The 14,993-nt window shown below is 44.9% G+C and overlaps 1 protein-coding gene across 1 annotated transcript in view; it reads right to left on the reverse strand.

Moving 5' to 3' along the window:
• The window catches only part of stt3a (STT3 oligosaccharyltransferase complex catalytic subunit A), a 32,138-nt gene extending 24,927 nt beyond the window's left edge, over window positions 1-7,211 (reverse strand). The window contains exons 1-5 of the mRNA XM_070894321.1: window positions 7,089-7,211; window positions 6,251-6,311; window positions 4,576-4,697; window positions 2,322-2,467; window positions 1,014-1,104 (exon numbers count right to left, since the gene is read on the reverse strand). Coding sequence (XP_070750422.1) covers window positions 1,014-1,104; window positions 2,322-2,467; window positions 4,576-4,697; window positions 6,251-6,311; window positions 7,089-7,176 — 508 coding nt within the window. The 5' untranslated portion in view covers window positions 7,177-7,211. The remainder of the gene's footprint in view (window positions 1-1,013; window positions 1,105-2,321; window positions 2,468-4,575; window positions 4,698-6,250; window positions 6,312-7,088) is intronic.
• Window positions 7,212-14,993: the final 7,782 nt, after the last annotated feature.

A 14,993-nucleotide genomic window follows, 5' to 3' on the forward strand; every position in this document is an offset into this window, starting at 1 on the left:
GAGTGAATGCAGCCTGAATCTGGAATCAGTGAACCAATCTAACATCGGGGAAAAACAGAGTGAAACACCCTGGGGGAGAATTCTCACCCAGCTCTTAGTCAGTTTGGGCTTTCAAACACGTGAGGAGTTTAGTGCCAGTGACCGGTTTAGTGTCAGTAATGAGTTGAGTGCCAGTGACAAGTTTAGTGCCAGTGCAAAAGTGGAACAACTTTCACAGGCACTAAACTTAGTGTAAGTGGACGATAATAGACTAATGTTTTCAAATACATTTAGTTATTTATTTTTAAACAACATGCAGTTCGAATTTAAGGAGCATCTTAATGGAGGAGAGGGGGAGAGAGAGAGGTGGAGTGGTTTAGGAAGGGAATACCGGAGTTTAGGACATCAAGGCTGCTGAAAGCACGACAACCAATGGTGGAGCGATTAAAATAGAGGATGTGCTCGAGGCCAGAATTAGAGCAGCGCAGAGACCTCGGAGGGTTCTAGGGCTGAAGGAGGTTTCAGAGATAGGTGGGGTAAGGGCATGGAGGGATTTGAAAACAAGGATGTAAATTTTAAAATTGAGGCGATGCTGGACCTGGAGCCCATGTAAGTCTGTGAACGCAGGAGTGATGGGTGAGCGGGACTTGATGCGTGTTCGGATATGAGCAGCAGAGTTTTGGATGAGCGCAAATGGAAGATGGGAGGCCAGCCAGGAGAGTAGAGGAAGAGTCAAGTCGAGAGGTAACAGAGGCATGGATGAGGGTTTCAGCAGATAAGCTGAGGCAGGGGCAGAGTGGGAGGATGGGGGGATATTGCGGAGGTGGAATTAGGCGGTCTTGGTGATGGCCTGGATAGCAATCAGTTGACAAATGAGACTCGGTTTCAGAACAGGAGTTGAGCACTAGTACTAGAATTATTGATTTCATGATCATAAAAAATTTAGATTGCCATTTTGCATGGCAGAAAGTGTTGCAGCTACAAGATAATTAATGATTTAGCCAGCACAAAGGACACTTGGGCTGGTTACTCACCTTCATTATCATAGGAGCCAGCCACAGAGCGAGAAATATAACCAGGAACCACAGCAATCATGGCAGCAGCTAACAAGCCAGCGCCGGCATCCTGAAACACAATTAGCACATTAACATCCCTGCACACAGTACAGAGAAATATTGCCAAATGTTCAGACTCAAACAAAACCAGAAATGCTGGTTATACACACCAGGCCTGTCAGCCAGTCAAGCTTCAGGTAGAGGTACTTTGTCAGAACTCAGGCAGTGTCGCCGTGCAAAACATGAACCTGTCTTTTATCTGATGGATTTGACGTTTCTCAAGCATTCGATTTTAATTACAGATACTTAGATTTCAGAGCGAAATTGCTACATTTTCTTAATACAGTAGTCTGTACTTCCACATCTCCCAATGCTGGCAGCTTCCTCTGACATTGGTTCCACACAATAACTATTGTGGATATACTTGATGCAACCAGGGGAGACATTGCTAACACTCAAGAGTATTTACAGCACAAGCTCCCACTCATCACCCTAATATATGGGCAGACCTGTGCTACAAACTGTGAAATGCTCCACAGGCAAGTTTCAATTTATTCCCCTGGTCGAGTTCTATTCCCAAGTGCAGGATCACAAATCACATTTGATGAAACAATGCTGAAACTGGCGCAGCTTGGACTCGCTGAAATGGAAACTTCCCCCAGCCAGGTCCAATATTGTGCAGTGCGCTGATCATCTCACATTGTGCCCAGTGTGTGACAGGAGCCCCCCCATTTCAATTGCAGCTCTGTGATATAAACAAGGCGATGTCACCACCAGGAGTGAGGTGAAGAACCTCCTCGGGGTTCGTTTTTGAAAGTTTCTGTAAAGATACCAACGTCACCAAGGACAAACACATGCTGATCATCTCTGGCGGTGCTGCCCATCACCACCTCCTTGCCACGGGGAGGCACAACACAGCATCATCATCTCGGGGAAGACCCATGCCCAGAAAATGAAAGTCACTCTGCAATGTAAATAAGCCAATAGGATGCAAGGACAGAGACACTGCAGCTGAAAGCTCCTCACCTAAAATAATGATCCGCCATGAATCGCGGATAAAGCTAGTAACATTACTAACATTCTAGTTACAAAAGCTAGCCCGACAGTTTGAGTGGGTCTCTATCAATATTCCTCCAATTTTATTTTTCGTGCGAGGTCCCTTTAAATTGTCTGTATGGCGACAGATCGTGAAACCTGCCGATTGATGCATGGCCCGCGCCCAAGGGGGAACATCGGTGTCTATACGCCGTCGGTACATATTTACTGGCTTCGCGGTCCACTTCCTACCTTCAGTTCCTTTGTTAAGTGATAAGTGACAATGGTGGTGAAAGATGAGAAGAGAGGAGCCAGAAACACGCAGACATTCCTGATGTCAACGGAGATGTGGAAGAAGTGCAGCACATGGTAGAGCGCAGCGGAGGTGATCATAAGACCTGGAAATGAAGAAATAAAGTGTTGGGTTCTGTCAAACAAACCAAGAAAATGTCTGCGCTGTCACCCCCCAAAAAATACTTGTAGGTTGTCACACAACATGCATGGACTCTACTGTTTATCCTTCCACTACTCCAATACCTCGAGTTACACTACACTAAAAATTCCCAGTAAAAAGACTTGTATTTTTATAGCGCCTTTCACAACCTCAGGACCTCCCAAAGTGCTTCACAGCCAATGAAGTACTTTTGAAGTGTAGTCACTGTTGTAATTTAGGAAGCACGGCAGATAATTTGCACACAGCAAGATCCCACAAGCAGTAATGTGATAATGACCAGACAATCTGTACAGTGATGTTGATTGAGGGATTAATATTGGCCAGGATACCGGGGATAACTCTCCTACTGCTCTTTGAAATATTGCATGGGATCTTTTATGTCCACCCAAGAGAGCAGACGGGACCTCGGTTTAACGTCTCATCCGAAAGATGGCACCTCCGACAGTGCAGCACTCCTTCAGCACTGCACTGCAGTATCAGCCTGTCGGTAAGTGAATGCAATGTAAAGGCTGTAAAATATTTAAAGATTTGGGCTCTCCACTCTGTCTGGTTGGTCAATACCTTGTATAAATAAATATGTAATAGCTGTGTGTTAATGCATGAATAAGGCAAGGAAACAGTTTCTTCAATACAACCAAATATATCAAATGTATTGCAGTTAGGGGAAAAACTCCATGACTCACTCAGTGAAGATGGTTATGGAAGCTTGTAATCTATCTACATCATGGAATGTAAATTGATCTTAACCCTAACGGCACCATCTATGCCAGGCCCATACCTCAAAATAAATCCTAATATTGCAGTAATAAAGCTATCCAGGGATAGTAGCACTGTTACAGTATCAAACTAAATCAATTTCATAAGCTTATTTCTGATCACCTCTTATTCCCTACCCTCCTTCCCCAGTCTCTCATTTTAATTCCTATTCTAAACTTCATTTTTAAAAAACACTGGCCCAGAAATTGCGGTCAGAGGCTTCCTGCGGGCGGACGCCTCCGACCAAAAGGTTTTTGCGAAAGAGTCTGGTGGTCCCGGAAGAACGTATACTTGTGGTCAGAGGCCTCCATTCGCAGCCCAGCGTATGGGCTCACACATCCCAGGAATGTAAGCACAACCTGGGATCACGTGGGTCTGGACCACTAATGAACATGGAGTATTCTCATTGATAATGGTGGTGAGCTCCGTTTGTACAAGTTCCCATTACTATCAATAACAATACCACCAAAAACACAAACACAACACAGTAAATAAAAAAACCTCACATATTTTAAATTAACTGAAATTGAATTTAATTAAATGTTTTGGACAAAAAATTATTTTTGAATTGTTTTTAAATATGTTTTAATAGGTAAAAATTAACGGACCTTAATGGGCAGGGTTTTTAAATATAACAATTAGTGATAAAATTTACATTTTCTGTCTTTTATAACTCTTACGCTGATAAAAGCAGGCTATCCAGGCGTAAGAGTTTGAAGGACATTTGCTGGGCAAGAGTTGGGCAAATAGCCCAAATCTCCACCCGCGAATGTCCTTCTCCCGGGGATGCGTACAATCTGTCAAGACATTTTGACAGTTCTCAAAAGCCGGTTCCCGGTACATGTGCATTGCGTGCCAAAAACCGGCACTTGCGAGGCCTCTTCGGGCGCGTGCGACATTGTACGCACCCGGAGAGGCTGCAATTTACAGCCAACCATTTACCTGCATTTCTCTGCTTCCGCCCCTCAGGTTCTGCTGTCTATTTTGAATGTACAATCTACAATTAAAAATTTAGTACCCGATTACCCCAAAAGATAATTTTTTGGAGGTTATAAAATCCCATAAATTTAAAGATCGACAGGGTTGCTTCAGAGATTCAGTGTGGGCTAGCTATGGTTTTTAAAACTCTAAGCCAGGAAAGGCCACTGCCGGGTGAGCCTCCGATCCCGACGGGGTAACTGAGCCATGGCACTACAGTGGTTAATAAATACATCAAACAAAACTAAACAACTGCATCGAGATATGAAATAAGAGGTCAGGTAATGTGGCTGCTTGGAGTGCTGGAACTATACTGACCTGGGTAGATCGTCCCTCCAATAATCCTGCCCAGCGGATACCAGGCTCGGTCATCAAACCAGTTATGGAACTTGTAGAAACCCTCTTCAGTGAGGAAGCGAGTGGTGCGGTAATTGAAGTACCTTAGGATGTTTCAAGGTGTCGGGTGGGAAAGAATACAGTAAGTTCCCCAATAACTACTGCTACATCAACATTAATTATTTACAACTTGGAAAAAAACTTAGAAAAATGCCCCAAAACAACAGTGGTGGAAGCTATTCTCTATCTACATTCTGGAATGTAAATTGATCTTAACCCCCATCAGCACCATCAAGACCAGGCCCAGCTCACTACTACCTTCTCAAAGGCAACTCAAGATAGACAATAAATGCTGGCCTTGCCAGTGACAAACCACATCCCGAGAATCAATAAGACAATAACAAACTCAGAGGTGTAACCTAAGAAAAATGGGCACCAAAACAGTGACACAGGAAGGCTGACCAAAAGTTTGGTCAAAGAGGTTGGTTTTAAGGAGTGTTTATGTACGTTCAGAAGTTTTCAATAGGTAGATTCTATGATATTCCTTTGCATTAGTCAGCAAGATAAATTAATTTGATTGGGAACCTGCTGTTCATCAACCTACCCCCACCCGCAAAATATAGAAGCGATTAAGAAATCTCTGCATTGATACAGAATAACGAGATGAGGGACTTCAGTTACATGGCAAAACTAGAGAAGCTGGGATTGTTCTCGGAGCAGAATAGGCTGAGGGGAAATTTAACAGAGGTGTTCAAAATTAAGAAGGTTTTGATAAGAGTTAGGAGAAACTGTTTCCACTGGCTGGAGGGTCAGTAACCAAAGGACACAGGTTTAAGATAAGTGGCAAAAGAACCATAGGGAGGATGAGGAGACATTCTTTTCACTCTGCGAGTTGTTACGATCGGGAACGCATTGCCTGAAAGGGTGGTGGAAGCAGATTCAATAATAACTTTCAAAAGGGAACTGGATATATACTTGAAAGAGGAAAAAATTGCAGGCCTATGGGGAAGGAGCGGGAGCAGGGGAGTGAGACTAATCAGATAGCTCTTTCAAAAAGGCGGCACTTGGTCGATGGACCGAATATTCTCCTTCTATGCCGTAGGATTCTACAAGACTCAAGTTTGTTCAAAATCTTGCACCTGAGCTGGTGCTGATAAACTGTTTTCTTATAGTTTGACATCTCATCCCCTTTGTGCATTACTGTTTGCAACACATGAGACACTGCATTCTCCTCTATGAAGTAATTGCAAAGATTAGATACTGCGACGAGCCAACTACCATTGCCGGTGAAAATAATACAGTACACCAGCACCACAAGGTTTTGGCTGCTTAAGATTCTTACTCCCTGGGTTTTCTAAATGAATCCACCCTCCTCCGCAACCCAGTTCCTCCCAACGACCTGAATTACTCTCAGGAGGAGAAGTAGGTGACTTGTCTGAAGACTGGAGTCACTTTGATCCACCTCTCTGTAATGAACTTCAAAAGCAGAGTTAGTGGAGACCCACCAGTGCTGTGTTTTAACAAGTTTGGCTGGTTAAAGAGCTGAAATACCTCAAAAGTACATGGACTGAAAACTGTCAAAGTTTGGTTATATTTCATTTTTTTTTTTTAAAAACACGAAAGGACTTGTGTTACACAAGTTTGCAGGTTTACTTACGGGTCAAACTCATGGATCACGCTCTCAAACCTCAATACGGAGAATAACCTGGTTGAAAATGCTGTGGAACAAATCACAAAATTTGTGTAACAATTAAATCCATTTTACTGCTGTCTTTCAATACTCTTACCACGAATCTCAATATAGGTATTCAAATCTAACACACTGACCCAAGATCGAAGTTAACCACTTTAAGTCACCAGTTTAAGTTGCTATAAAGTGCAGCCTGAATCTGGAGTTAGGGCTCAACGTAAAAGTGAAGCGAAGTGGAGTGAGAGTCCATAGCAGAGGAAAAACCACTCCCTCCTCTTCTGGAGTCAGGTAGTGTCTTAAACATCCAATGACAAAAAGCTTAGCTAGCATCAATGCAAAACTGTAGTGCAAGTGCACCTGTAGAAACTTTCAGGAAAATTATGGGAATCTTTTCAATAAAGTCAGGCATAGATTACACTTAAAGACCCTAATGCAAAAATTGAGGATCACTCAAAGGACCAGGCCAGGTTAAAGATCACTTAACGCCATAGAGGAAGGTGGAAGAAAATCAGGAAAGTAGCGATTAGATGGAAACAAGCCTGAGTTTTAAAAGAAGGGAAGATAGGGAGACAACTTTCAGTTTCTAGGTGCGAGGAATAAATGGGAGTAGATGGTACGATGGGGATTGATAAACTGTAGGAGTAGGACCACCCAATGTTCCCTTTGGGTTGCGCGGCTTGGCAATGCAAAAATCGCGCACGCGTGGTATTTTGAATCACCCGTGCAGCCCCTTAAAGGGGCGACGGCTCCAACCAAGAGCTGTGTTTTTAGCTGGATGGTGTACAAGGGATGACCCGTTACTTACAGAGCACAGCTGCCATGGACAGAATGAGCAGCTTCAGCAGAGTGTCCTGCTTCTCATACGACAACCGCAGGAACCCCAGCTTCGTCATCTTTGGTCTGGTGTTAGCAGCTGACAAATCATTAACCTGCAAAACACAATACAAAAATTGTCATACAGGCACACTCGCCAGGTTTATTCTGGGGCAACAAGAAACTCATCACGATTACAATTACATTAGGGTGTAGATGGATAAAATATTCTCTCTCTTTGTGGAATTTATGTTTTGATTAATTCCTCAAGTTGATCAAGGTGAAGGGGACTGGAGAGTTGAACACATCTCGACTTTGGGCACCCTGCATCAACACTCCCCTCCCCTCCCCCCCTCGGCAGAGAATTATACTTCATATTTGGAGAGTGCATTAGCTCAGGGTGAAATCAATGCATTACTGTACAAGATGCCGCTTGCAGAGTTAACCAGGGGTGGGAGCATGCATCAGCTTAACTCATTAAATTTTTCACTACCTATCCCAGCAAAGCTTAAAAATACATCTCCAGAGTTCGGCATTCAACCAAGGTGACACGCAGGCTGGTGACCCTCTGCCAATGCCATGCAGTGAAAACCAGCAGGTGGCTGTTAAACTCCAGCTGTGCACTGCTTCTTCTCAGACCTCCAGCTGTGCACTGCCTCTTCTCAGACCTCCAGCTGTGCACTGCCTCTCCTCCTACCTCCAGCTGTGCACTGCCTCTCCTCCTACCTCCAGCTGTGCACTGCCTCTCCTCCTACCTCCAGCTGTGCACTGCCTCTCCTCCTACCTCCAGCTGTGCACTGCCTCTCCTCCTACCTCCAGCTGTGCACCGCCTCTCCTCCTACCTCCAACTGTGCACTGCTTCTCCTCCTACCTCCAGCTGTGCACTGCCTCTCCTCCTACCTCCAGCTGTGCACCGCCTCTCCTCCTACCTCCAGCTGTGCACTGCCTCTCCTCCTACCTCCAGCTGTGCACCGCCTCTCCTCCTACCTCCAGCTGTGCACTGCCTCTCCTCCTACCTCCAGCTGTGCACCGCCTCTCCTCCTACCTCCAGCTGTGCACTGCCTCTCCTCCTACCTCCAGCTGTGCACTGCCTCTCCTCCTACCTCCAGCTGTGCACTGCCTCTCCTCCTACCTTGCGACAAGTGCCTGGCCTGGTTCACTGCTGCTCGGCAGAACACCACAACTGCAACTCGCTGTCCTACGCACTGCACTGAGCAAACTGTTCACAGGGGCCTGCTGAAAGACGAGATTATTCAGCTTTCTGCACCAGTCCATACATCAAAGATCTGCAACATATAGCAGGCCTGGTCTGGTAGGTAACAACAGTCCAAGCAGTAAGCTTACAGCAAGCAGCAGTTTTAGTTATACGAGATGCAGGGTAAAGCTTCCAGAAAGTAACTGTCTACAAAGGACCTACACCCACCTCTGTTGCAGACTGACACAAACTGATTATTAATGGTGAAATATAGACAGTTCGCTGTGTCCATGGGGACCGGGTCAAAACTGCTCCAAATGCATTACATTTGTAGGTAATAAATACGCGAATGACACAGGGTGCAGATAACCCAAAGAATATTTCCTATATTACAATTTCATTATTAAACAACCTGCTTCTGCCACATATTTAAAATCCAAAACTACGTCTTTCAGAATTTTTTAAAAAGTAGTAATCAGTGCCTCTCACTCACTGCTCCATCCCAGAACAAGATTACGTGGGAATTGTGGAGGCAGTTTGAAGATAGCGGTTAAGGCCGTGGCATTGACACGATTCCGTTCTGCAAACTAAATTTGCCAATGTCTTTACAGTTGTGGTTTGTGTGTAACATTTTACGAGCCATTTAAAAAAAAGACGGGCTAAATCTGTTTAGCTAGAGATTGTCCCTTTGCTGCTGCTGATCCCGGTGGGACACACCGGCCTGTGCCTTGCCTCACCCGACGCACACAGTAGGTTGTTCCCCATTAGCCCTTGGCTGTGCTCCGGTCCTGGACCCGAGAGACTTGTTATTACAGTCTGGGCTGCAATCCAGTGGCCACAGAAGGAGACCTTGCAGCACTTAATTGCTTCCCCTTTCTTAGGGAAGGCTCTCTGAGGGAGACTATCAGCTAGCCAGCCACGGTTTACGAAAGCTTAAAAAAAGAACTTGGCTCTCAACCTTGTACTTGTTTGAGCAAAGTGCTATTACTCAAAGCCAGTACTCTGGAGAACTGATATCTGGTTAGATTTATTTTCCGAAGCTAGCAGCGATATCGCCAAACTAATTCAAAGCACTATTCTCCACACAAAGATTTACATTTACAGCTGGCTTTTCTCCTGTTTGAGACTACAGCCCTTGAAGCCCAACAACTCAGTCCCATATGCACTTATATATCTTACTGGCAGTTTGTCCCAGTTGAATTTTGTAGGTCAGAATTTTTTTTTTTTTTTAAAGCACTGTTAGTAGCACCAACCTAAAATATACGTGGTCAATGGCAACGTGGATTTACACTGGATGTGCCAACCCCAGGCCCCTATACAGATGAATTGGACAAAAGTTTGGACAAACTACTCTCCGCCCTTCTCCTCCCACCCATGCACAACCCGAGCGCCAGACAGAGTCTGTAAAACAGGAGCTTTTCCCCTCCTCCCAGGAGCAGAAAACAAACCAGTAACAGTGATCCACCAGATAGACCAGGAATTTCCAGCTAAGGTGACCACCCTGGTTGCCCAAGCCAACTGAACTCTAGTGACCAAGAACACATTGCTTCAACTCTTTACACCAACTGACCCCAGTGCAGAAACTGAGGCAAGAGAACTGAAAGGATTAATGTAGTCCTGCAATCACAGTGCAATTAAAACGTAGAGTAGCTGACGGCTAACTTAAAATATACCCATTTTAAAAAACTACCTCAAAAAATATATCATTTCATTATTTGCTAACTGGTAGCAATGCGCTAGAAGTAGCTCCCACCCACAGAACACATTGAGACTTTACACCGTCTCTTCAATGCGTTTGTATGTAATACCGCTTCCTGTGGCCAGTCTTAACTCAACATCGAAACTCAAGAAAATGGGTTAGATGAAGAGGTGTGGGAAGAGGCTCGTGTGGAGCATAAACGCCCGCATAGACTAGTTGGGCCGAATGGCCAGGTTCTGTGCTGTACATTCTATGTAACAACAAAGGGGGAAGAGATAGGCACACTATTATAAAGGGATAGTTCATGGGTGTAAAAGGGAAGATGTGAAACAAATTTGAAGATATCTCAGTGATAGAAAACTTTCCTCCACAAGGCTGTGAAAAATACAGAAGCAACTAATGTGTAAGTAAATGAGTTCCCATGTCCTCTTGCAGCACTGGAACTGGTGCAGCGAGGAATATGCTGAAAGTACGACAAGCCAGTTTCACTGGGTAAATACTACTACTTCTGTATCTTGGGGTGTAATTGGTATTTATCAGGATGCGAGGTCAACAGTGGTGAATGGAACATTTCTCTACCCAGGGTCAGCGTCAAGCACATGCAGGTTAAGTGCAGCATAGGCTAGATGCAAAATAAAGTTCCCTTTCCACTGTCACAGCTACAGTACGAGTTATAAAGACAGACTTGCATTTATATCGCGCATTTCACGACACCAGACGTCCCAAAGTGCTTTACATACAATGAAATACTTTTTGAAGTGTAGTCACTGTTGTAATGTAGGAAACGGGGCAGCCAATTTGCACACAGCAAGCTCCCACAAACAGCAATGAGATAATGACCAAATAATCTGTTTTAACTCCATTGCTCTTCTCCGAAATAGTGGCATTTTTTACATCCACCCAAGAGGATGGATGTAAAAGTTGAACGTCTCATCTGAAAGACGGCACCTCCAACAGTGCAGCACTCCCCCAGCACTGCACTGGAGTGTCAGCCTAGATCTTCGTGCTCAAGTCTCTAGAGTGGGACTTGAACCCACAACCTTCAGACTCAGAGGCGAGTATGGCACTCACTGAGCCACAGCTGGCACTCAAGTTCAAATATGTGCCTTAACCCCAATCTCAGAAGCAGTCCTGAGCCATCCTGGTGACATTTCCACTTAGTATTGCAGACTAGCTGGTGCACTGAGCACCACATTCAGATTATGTTGAAGTACCACTGCAGAATGTTCAGCAACATTGTTAATGAACTCTAGAACAGCACAGGCTATCATTTCACAAGTTCCACATTTTAAAATAAACTCGATTCACTCACGGAACTCGTGCAAAATGGAAATGCTATTTTCATTGCACGTGGCCATTTCAAACAATTCGAGAACTGCACAGAACTAAGGAACAGTCCCAAACTCTCAGCATTACTGGGGGCAAAAAAAGTGTGAAAAATATTATTTTGGTGCAGAAATACCACAACAGTCACGCGTCTGACCAGGATTGCCAACAGTGCAGGCAGTGAAAGGGTCGATATAAAATTAATCCATGTCGCACAGCACAACCGCCCCAAGAGAAAGGAACTGCTTCCCTCACACGATACCTATGCTACAGGTAACAATTTAAACATAAGGTGTACAGACAAAATATTTTCACACACTACAGTCAAACCACCCTCAGTCCTGGGCATGAACTAAACTCGGCTGACACTCCAGTGCATTACTGACGATGTGCTGGATTATTGGAGATGCTGTTCCTGCAGATGACACATCAGAGCAAGGTCCTATATGCTTGCTCAGGTGGACACTAAAGATCCAGTGGTACTATTCAAAGAACAGGCCACTCTCAAAGCCAACAGTCCCCTCCAAATTGTGACTACATACAAGCAAATGAACTGGTTAGTCCTCTTGTTGCTGTTCAGGGGACTTCAGGTGCAGGATGGCTGCTATATTTCCCCAACAGTCAACACACATCAAAAGCAATTCCGTGTACCAAGGGCTCAGATGTTTTGATGCAAGACAAGCATTTATCTTAAAATATTTACAGTAAGATTCTTAAGCAGTACGCTAGAATGAACAAATCACGCATAAAGAAATTCACCAGCTGCTGGCAATTTGAACTTTTGCAGATCATTTCTGCATTCGCTGGATTTATTGCTGAACAATGGCCTTTTTAAATTAATGCTGCCAGACTGGTATTAGTCAGCAACTAGAACGGGAAACCCACCAGTTTTGCATAGGGTAGATCACTTGCTCATCATAACACTACTGATAGCATAACAGAGAGAAATGCATGAAATGTGGCTATTTTTAAAAATATCATATTGCAGAACAGAAAGTGAAAATGAGCCAGAAATTGCAGTCCAAGGCGTCCCACTGGCAGATACCTCCAACCGAATTTTTTATTTATTTACGAAAGTACCCAGTGGTCCCGGAGGAAAGAACACTTGTCAGCCGAGGCTTAGATGCGCAGAGGCCCACGCATTCTGGGATCACGTGGGCCTGTGCCACCAATCACAATGTAGTATTCTCATTGATAATAAGGATGAGTTCCATTTGTACGAGTTCTCATTACTATTAATGAGAATACCCCCCAAAACACAGAAGCACGCTACATAAATTTTTTAAAACCTCACATATTTAAAATGAATTGAAATTGAATTTTTAATGTTTTAGAAAAAAAAAGATTTTTCTGAATATGTTTTAATAGGGTTAAAAATAAACTTACCTTAATAGTCAGAATTTAATATAAAAATTAGTGATAACATTTAATTTTTCTATCTTTTAAAACTCTTACGCTGCTTTTACCAGCCGCAAGAGTTTTAAGGACATTCGCTGGGCAAATAGCCTAAATCTCCGCTGGCAAAGACCTTTCTCCCGGGGATGCGTTGGAACGGCCAAAAGAAATTTTGACAGATCACAAGTGCTGGGTTTAGGCGTTTGCTTGTGGTGCCTCTTTGGGCATGTGCGCACATCATATGCACCCAGATAGGCTGCAATTTACGGCCCAATATCTCACATTTCTACAACATGCACCACAGAACTCCTTTTTGGACATGCAACCTCTACCACCTCGAAGGACAAGGGCAGCAGGCACATGGGAAAACCACCACCTCCAAGTTCCCCTCCAAGTCACACACCATCCTGACTTGGATATATATCGCCGTTCCTTCATCGTCACTGGGTCAAAATCCCTCTGGAACTCCCTCCCTCACAGCACTGTTGGAGCACCTTCAACACACGGGCTGCAGCGGTTCAAGGCGGCGGCTCACCACCACCTTCTCAAGGGCAATTAGAGATGAGCAATAAATGCTGGCCTTGCCAGCGACGCTCACATCCTGTGAATGAGACTAATATTTCTGTGACTTGTAATGGAGATCAAGCCCAAAGATCCTGAGAGAGGGGGAGAACACCTTTACCCACCGAGCTCAATCTCTGTTTAGTATGCAAAGCCTAATTGTTAGGAAAAAACTTTTAGCAACCTCAGAACATCCCAAAGTGCTTTACAGCCAATTAAGTAGTTTTAAAGTGTTACAACTGTTGTAATGAAGGAAATGCAGCAGCAAGGAGATATGACGAGATAATTTAAAAAAAATGTCAGTTAAGGGATATTAGCCAGGAACTGGGATAACTTCCCTGCTCTTCTTTGAATAGTGCCACTGGATTTTTTACATCTACCCGAGGGCCTCGGTTTAACAGCTCATCTAAAAGATGGCATCTCCAACAGTGCAGCGTTCTCTCATGCTGCACTGGAGTGTCAGACTAGATTATGCGCTCAAATATCTGGAGTGGGGCTTGAACCCACAACCTTCTGGCACAGCGTCGCGGGTGCTAATACTGAATCAAGAAAGTTATGTTTCCTTAGTGTGAAAATGTTACTGGATAATTTACTACACCGTACTACACACTATCAGTTCTGGCTGTAACACCTCTTCAGTTGAATAACTTGCCAAGACTCACTGTCTGAGCTCACACAAGTAGAATGGTCACTTGGACAATCTTAGGTAGCATCTACCTGCACAACTGCACCCCAGCATACCAGCAAGCACAGCACGGTTGGAGAAGGAAAAATACATTTTTATTTCACATGCAAATTTTAAAAAAAAATCAAATAATCAAATGTGAAAGACCCAGGAAACGAAACGACCTGCTAATTCTCACAGTAAAACAAAATTACATCTGGAATTGTCCAACTAACTGGGATTTTGTTGGGATTCCTGTAGGAAGATACAATCAGGATTTGCAAAGTTTGTTTTTTTAAATTGAAAAACCGAGTCAAGAGGGTCAAGCACAGGGTTGAAGAGAGCAGGAGAGAAGACTGGGTTAAGTGATTACACCACAGAATGTGGCTATTAAAAGCTTCATAAGGTTAACACAACAGAGGTCTGAGGGCAGGAGTTCCACAGTTTTGATATCCTGAACAAATAGTTAGCGAAGGAGAGTGTGCAGTGAGTCCTCCTTCTCCAAAGGGAGGACGGAGTGTGTGTGTGAAAGGGATCATAAAACTCTGGAGGAGCGAGAAGGAAGTACAAGCGTCCTGATCAGAATCAGGAACTGAGGGAGATTGGGGGGGGGGCGGGCGCGGAGAAAGGAATGGGGATAAGGGTGACAGGCAACAGCAGGAGAATGGGACTGTGTGACATGGGGAAGTGGGGAGGTCATGAGGAAATGGGGGGGGGGGGGGGGGGGAGGGGGTGAAGAGTGGGGGGGGGGGTGGGGGAGAAGAGTGGGGGGGGGGGGAAGAGTGGGGGGGGGTGGGGGAGAAGAGTGGGGGGGGGTGGGGGGAGAAGAGTGGGGGGGGTGGGGAGAAGAGTGGGGGGGGAGAAGAGTGGGGGGGGGGGAGAAGAGTGGGGGGGGGGGGAGAAGAGTGGGGGGGGGGGGGAGAAGAGTGGGGGGGGGGGGAGAAGAGTGGGGGGGGGGGAGAAGAGTGGGGGGGGGAGAAGAGTGGGGGGGGGAGAAGAGTGGGGGGGGGGAGAAGAGTGGGGGGGGGGAAGAGTGGGGGGGGGAGAAGAGTGGGGG

The sequence above is a fragment of the Pristiophorus japonicus genome, chromosome 11 (genome assembly GCF_044704955.1).
Source record: "Pristiophorus japonicus isolate sPriJap1 chromosome 11, sPriJap1.hap1, whole genome shotgun sequence".
NCBI classification, from domain to species: Eukaryota; Metazoa; Chordata; class Chondrichthyes; family Pristiophoridae; genus Pristiophorus; species Pristiophorus japonicus.